Genomic DNA, 6,740 nt, shown 5'->3' on the forward strand with positions numbered 1-6,740 from the left:
TCGAATGGACACTTTCTGGGTTTGTGTTCATGTCTGGTTCATGCCTATGCATTTTCCGGCGAGTTGGCCAGAAAATCCATGCAATAAAACGTGTTTTCCTCCGTAATCCGACCTTCAAATTAGATGGTTACAAGGCCTACGTCCTTCTGGAAGAGAGGACATCTCAACCATGTGCCCAAGTCCGACCATCCCGCACCTTCGCCGCCTCCGGTCATCTTCTCCGGCGGGACCTTCGCCGGAAAATTCACAACGCCCATAATTTTACAGAGAATCTTTTCTGCAAGATCTTGGCCTTCTGAGCTAATTTCTAACCTCAGATTCATCATTACATGTTTAAAGACGTGACTTATCTTACTCACATGAATTGCAACCTCTTGAATAATGTGTGTGCCATCGGAAACCGTATTCTGTATAATGTGAATTAAAGCCTGCTGAATATAAATGTACAAAATGCAAAGTTCACAATTCCATTTGTTCGGCCTAGCGGGAGATGTTTCCCCAATTTTGTCTCATGACCCGGGATCGAATCTCAACTCTCGTAATTGCGTATTTTTTTAGGACTTTATGCAAATTTTATTTTATTATATTCAATAACCAACTTAATAATAATAATATATTAAATGCTTAGGAAAACAACAAATGTGATTGGCCCCAGTGGTTGATGCAACATCTTCTATGTCCCATGTCCAGGGATCGAATCTCACATCCGACACTTTTCCCCTAAATTCCGTTTTTTTTCCTTCGACACGTACTTATAATATTCATATTAAAATAATCAGCAACAAAAGATTTAAGCCCAGTGGTTATAAACTTTGCATTTGAATGCTTTGAGGTCCTGGGTTCAACACCTCAAACCTTTTTTTTTTCTTTTTCATTGGTTTGCTAAATACAAAAACATTAGATATGAAGGAGGTAAATAACCCAGTGCTAAACCACGGTCTGTTAATAAGATACCATAGTGCAAATTACATATCAAGATAATAATAATTGTCCTAAACAAAAACACAACATAGTGCACATTAAAGTGTCTACACCAGATGCTATTAGCTAACAACATTGTCGTTAATCAATCCACAAACTACCACAATCTAAACAAAAGTCTATCAAAGTGTCTTCACCATCTACTCCTCCACAACTTCATCCCCAACAACATCAATCTTCTCCACTGCTTTCACTAACATAAATGCGTGCAGCCTTGGCCTTCCGCTCAACTTCATTTAAGTAACCCACAAACTGTGTCAAAATAATAGTTTAGTTACAAAATTTTAAAACATAATCTTGGTGGACAATATTTAATCCCTTACAGGAACACATTCACACTTACATTTGGGACTTGGGTAGAAGATCCAGGTTCACATATGCGAATCCCAGGGTATGATGGCAAATTTTGACATTGAGGAAATTGAGGGAACATAGTGAACCCATCCATGTTGTTCATTCCAGGATGAAAAAAGTCCTGAGTCATAGGAGTCATAAAAGGATAATCCAAATCTTGAGAACAAGCTTCATTATCAATCTGATCCTGTAAAGCAGAGTTACATCTCAAATGCTCATGCTATTAACATATAATCTACTGAACAAAAAGGAATGGCACAAGGATAATTACCTTGCCTTTTCCTTTGCCTTTTCCACCAACTTCAGGCATTGTTACATTATATGGCAATACCTCATCAACCTACACACACAAATCAATTTAAATCACTGCTAAAATGAAGTAGGGTAGAATAAAATATTATAGTTTAAGAACTCCAAATGTATACTAACATCATCAAGCTCCACAGATGAATCACTCATAGCAGTGTCGTGGGAACCAACTCCTTGACCTTCACGCATTTTCGGGCATGTGCGAATTGTATGACCAGGCATTCTGCATCTTGAGCATAACCTTGTCTTCTTCCCACCTTTCTTCTTGCGCCCCTTTGTGATCACCATAGCGGGATCACCAATCAAGAATGGTCCAGTGCGGATGGTTTTGTTTCCCACCCTACGCTTTTGAACACTGTCAGCCAACTTATATATGTCCTGCAAGACTTGAGAGAAATCATTCACATTCTCACAAGCTATTTCACTTAGTATGTTGCAAGCAGCAGAAAGCACACCCCTCCTTAACATCGCCAATTTCTTTGAATCATTGCCAGTAACAGTGTCATTAATCTGATTCATGTAGTCCACCTTAGCCGTCCTTGACCACCGTTTACATATAAGACTATCAGGAACTTCAGCCAGTCTCTCATTTCTCATTGCACATATCATGTGAGAACAAGGAATTCCATAATACTCAAAGTGACCACAATCACACACAAACTTTGAAGAATTCTTGTCATATAACACCACATACTCACGCCTTTCATACAAAGCCTTGTTCATCTTCACCATCACCACATCATTGACCTCAGTCCTTTGGATAATATTTAAGCCACCCACATATTGAATCTGAGTTTTAACTTCATTGAACATGCTCCTTGTCAATTTCTGGGAGAAACCTCGCTCAATATAACCAAGGGAAGTAGTGGGCAAAGGTTCTGTATACATTGTGTTAAAATCAGCAACTAACTCATTGTGTCGGTACTCCTTCACAGCCCTCTCAAAATTATGAATGAAATCAATCAAACTGTTTTTACATTGAACATAGCTCTTGATGAATGAATTGATCCCTTCACACATTGACGTGGTTCTTATGCCTGCAAAGAATTTGTCCCTCATAAATGCAGTTGCCCACATTTCTTTCATCCCATACATTCTTGTCAACCACTCATCATCACCAAATCCATACTTCTCCATAACCTTAGCCCAAACATGGTCAAATCTATCCGGATTGAAGTTGTCATAAATTAGAACTTTAAAATCATCCAAAAAGTCTGAATTCTTAAGTTTCTGTAGCGCTTTTTGTTGAATATGCCAACCACACAACCTGTGACGGGCATTAGGAAAGACACAACTTATTGCTTCTTTCATTGCTAAATCACCATCTGTAACAACACCTTTCGGGTGCTTCTGAAACATACACTCAGCAAATGTCTCCAAAACCCACTTATAAGTCTCGATCGACTCATCCGTAACCAAAGCACAAGCAAAAACTGTTGTCTGCCCATGATGATTGTAGCCACAGAAAATCACAAGAGGCTTATTATACTTGTTCCTCTTATAGGTGCTGTCAAAGGCAATTACATCGCCAAAAGCATGGTAATCCACTCTGCTCACTCCATCACTCCAAAATAAGTCTTTGAGATTTTCATCTTCAGTTTTAGTATACTTGGAGAAAAACATTGGATCACCCTCAGCCTTAGCCTGAAAATATGACAAAGCAGCAACTGCATCTCCGTTTCCTACCCTTATCTGCTTCTCCTTATCAATGTGATTGAACAGATCCTTCTTCGTAAAACCCAATGCCTCATGACTACCTTTCTGCCCCAGCATCAAGCCCATTATGTTGCAAGTCCTCACCCCATGTAGCTTAAGGCTATTAATCTGAGCCTTGTCAGAATCATTGAGGTGCCGAAAGGAAGAAATCAAGTGGACTTTATCCACAGGTGCCAGAACATGGTTGTGATTCTTGACAAAGTAAGCAACTTTCCACTTACCTGAGTTGCTTTCAAAGCGAACACGGAAGCGAGCTGGACATGACACCCTGGTAAATCCCTTTGAAACTCTAACCCGGTCCCTCCGCTGCAAGTATTTTCTATGCCTCACCCCCTCTTTGCTGCATACCAGTTGACGAGTAACAATGTAACCGTTAGCAGAACGATAGACATTGTCTTTCCTTACACCAAAACCATAACACTGACCATATCTTTCATAGAACTTAATCGCATCCTCTTCAGAATCAAATTCCATACCCATTATATCATCTTCTGTCAAATCTAATATGCTCTTCTCATACACAGCACCATCATCGTCCTCATCCTCCACTCCAGTAGAACCACCATTTTCCTCAGATAATTCATGCCCATTGTTACCTAAACTGACATGGGCTTCTTCCTCTCCATTTTCACCAGATTGTACATTACTTTCCATTACCTAACCAATTTCAGAATGGTATATTTTCAGATCCAAAAAATCGAAGCTATACTAAATCAACACAACAAACACAACCTAAATTCACCATTTGAGAAAGGCCTAAACTTGAAAAACCCATAAATCGAAAGAAACACACACAAATACTAAATAAAGAGGAGAAGGACTTACAGTAACACAAAACAAGAGCTTAGAACCCTAAATGTCGAATTCCGAAAGAAACTCACAAACAAACACTTCAAATAGCTTCAGGAGCTGTCCAACAAGCCTTCGCTGCTTACAGTGGAACCTTCGCCGGTGTTGTCGCCTTCACTGCCATAATCGCCTTCACCGCCGTGCACTCTTTGTTCTGCTCCCTCCAAAGGTGACAACCCACTTCAATTTCCCTCTCAGAAATTCAAAACCTCGAAATGTGTTAACCACAGGGGGACCCACATGGGTTCACTAACCTTAACTCAACTTGGATATAATAATAATGAATAATAAATATGTCTTTTTCTTATATTTTTGGAAAATGTTAAAAATTGAAACAAATATTTAAATACGGTACCAGGTGTCGATCCCCCATTGGTACACGGCATAACTCGTCAGTCGTGTACCATACATTGGGGGTATGGTAGAATTGGCCTTTATATAAATACTCAAATTTTCCATTATTGGCTTATCTAATGCAATTTTATTTTCTACATATACTTTGCTCTCACCTCTCATTCTCACATAGTTTGGATTTGAGATTGTTAAATGTTTATTGTTGATTAACTTCACACAAGTTCATCCTTTGCAGCAATCCTATATAATCCTCATTGTATAGCTTACTACCGACTATGTTAAGTGTATTTTCATTAAGCCTTTTTGAAAGGTTGTAATCCACTCCCCTCACTGATTATGCCGACATTGTGTACCGTGATACATGAATTTGATATATGAATGATCATCATGCGTATTCTAATGAAAGACATCATACTGAGGTAGATATGTAAAGATTTTTAATTTGGTCGTTAATAACGCTAAGTAAACAAGAATTCTTTATTTATGAACATATCCGCAGTCAGATACTATACATTTCGATTAGATCTTAACCCATAAAAAATTACGTATTAAGACCCCGTGCATAGCACGGGTCACAATCCTAGTGATGACAAAGACCTTACCTATGGAGAAGTTTTCTACTTGTAGAAAGAAAGCAGGTTTGGTTGCCTATGACCTCACTTGATTGGTGAGGGGGAGAATTGTTGTGTGGGTCACCAAACAAGTGAGCCCACTACAACTTATTATTAAAAGAAAAAAAAAAGAAGAATTAAAGAAAGAATGGGCCGTAGCCCATGTATTGCAATTCAAAGGGTTTATACCCTTGTGAATCCTAGTCTGCAGATGTCACGTGGGATTAGAGAAAGAAAATTGAATTGCCTTGAGAATAGAAGATATTGACCAGCTACTGTGACAGAACCGAGAACCAGAGGCAGAAGAAATAATTCCTTGGAAATATGAGGAATTGACTTCCCGTTGGAATGGTACCGTTAGAGGATATGAGAATTCTCTATAAATAGAGAATTGTGAGTCTGCAGGTCAGGTATGCAAGAGAGAAGAATATATACGAGAGAAAAAGAGCCTCGTGTGATAAAAAAAGTAAGAAAGGGTTCGACTTGGCAGTTGACAGAGAGAAGAAGACTGGTCCATTGGCAGAAGAGTGATACAGCAAAGGTGCTCTATTTTGAGTAAAATTACGGTGTGTGAATCCTGTCAGTGAACGGGTAATATTAGTATTTTTCTCGTGGTGTTTTGCCTTCTCTTTGTACTGTTTCAGTGTACCCTTGGGGTAAGATTTACTATGTTATTATCCAGTGGCGGATCCAGGACCCCGGAGTCAGAGGGTTCAAAATTTTCAAATGAGCACATCGATAAAAATATAATTAAAAACAACTTAAAAACATTTGGGACATTGCACAAAAACACTAACAAAAAAATCACTTGAAAAATCACTCTCACGTTTAATTTTAAAAAGAACTCAGAGCTATTCGAATCAAGTGGAGGTTCTCTTGGATATGGATATAATAGAATTATGAAGAAACCCAAATCTCAATCCCCAGATTCATGAGATGAGACACAAGTCTAACAGCATGAAGATTACCCCATGTATACAGAGAAGACGGCAAAAGAAATCATTGAAGTTAAGAAAAACAATAATTGTGAAAATTTGTATAGCAGATAAGATGTTCCATAATTCTGGACATTGTTTTTTTTTTGAAAATGAACATATTTTAGAAAGGAAGTGATCTTGAGAACATACTCTTTCAAGTGAGTTAAACAACAAAGGAAGATACAAAGCAAAAACAGAAAAAACATAACAAGAACAAAAAAGACTAGAAAGCTAGAACCAATCTATCTAGTACAACAACTAACTAGAAAAGAAAAGAGCAACACCAAGTCAATCTCCAATAAGGCGAGCAAGCCAGCATAGCATAAAAATTGACAAGAAACCAGCAAAGATGTAGTGGAGAAACTGCACCAAGATAGCTGCTGCAACATCTTAGAGAAGATAAAAACATGAATACAAACTCACGGGCCCCAGGGAGAAAGAAGCACACGCCAATAGTACCAAAGCATATCAATTTTCTTAACAATAGCCCAGGAAGTGAGAGAGAACAAATATATATTGATGACCTTGCTAAAGTATGAATTAATCACCTCAGTCCACACTCCCATTATAGCACCAATTTTGCAGTTCT

The 6,740-nt window shown here is 38.4% G+C and overlaps 1 protein-coding gene across 1 annotated transcript; it reads right to left on the minus strand.

Annotated features, from left to right (window-relative positions):
• Positions 1-1,152: 1,152 nt before the first annotated feature.
• Positions 1,153-4,014, minus strand: LOC130736330 (protein FAR1-RELATED SEQUENCE 5-like). Its single transcript, XM_057588169.1, has 4 exons — positions 1,765-4,014; positions 1,607-1,675; positions 1,325-1,522; positions 1,153-1,233 (listed from the first exon to the last, which is right to left on the minus strand). Exons 1-4 carry the CDS (start codon positions 4,012-4,014, stop codon positions 1,153-1,155), a joined length of 2,598 nt encoding a protein of 865 aa, XP_057444152.1.
• Between the last annotated feature and the right edge of the window lie 2,726 nt (positions 4,015-6,740).

Source organism: Lotus japonicus, chromosome 2 (genome assembly GCF_012489685.1).
Source record: "Lotus japonicus ecotype B-129 chromosome 2, LjGifu_v1.2".
Classification (NCBI taxonomy): Eukaryota; Viridiplantae; Streptophyta; class Magnoliopsida; order Fabales; family Fabaceae; genus Lotus; species Lotus japonicus.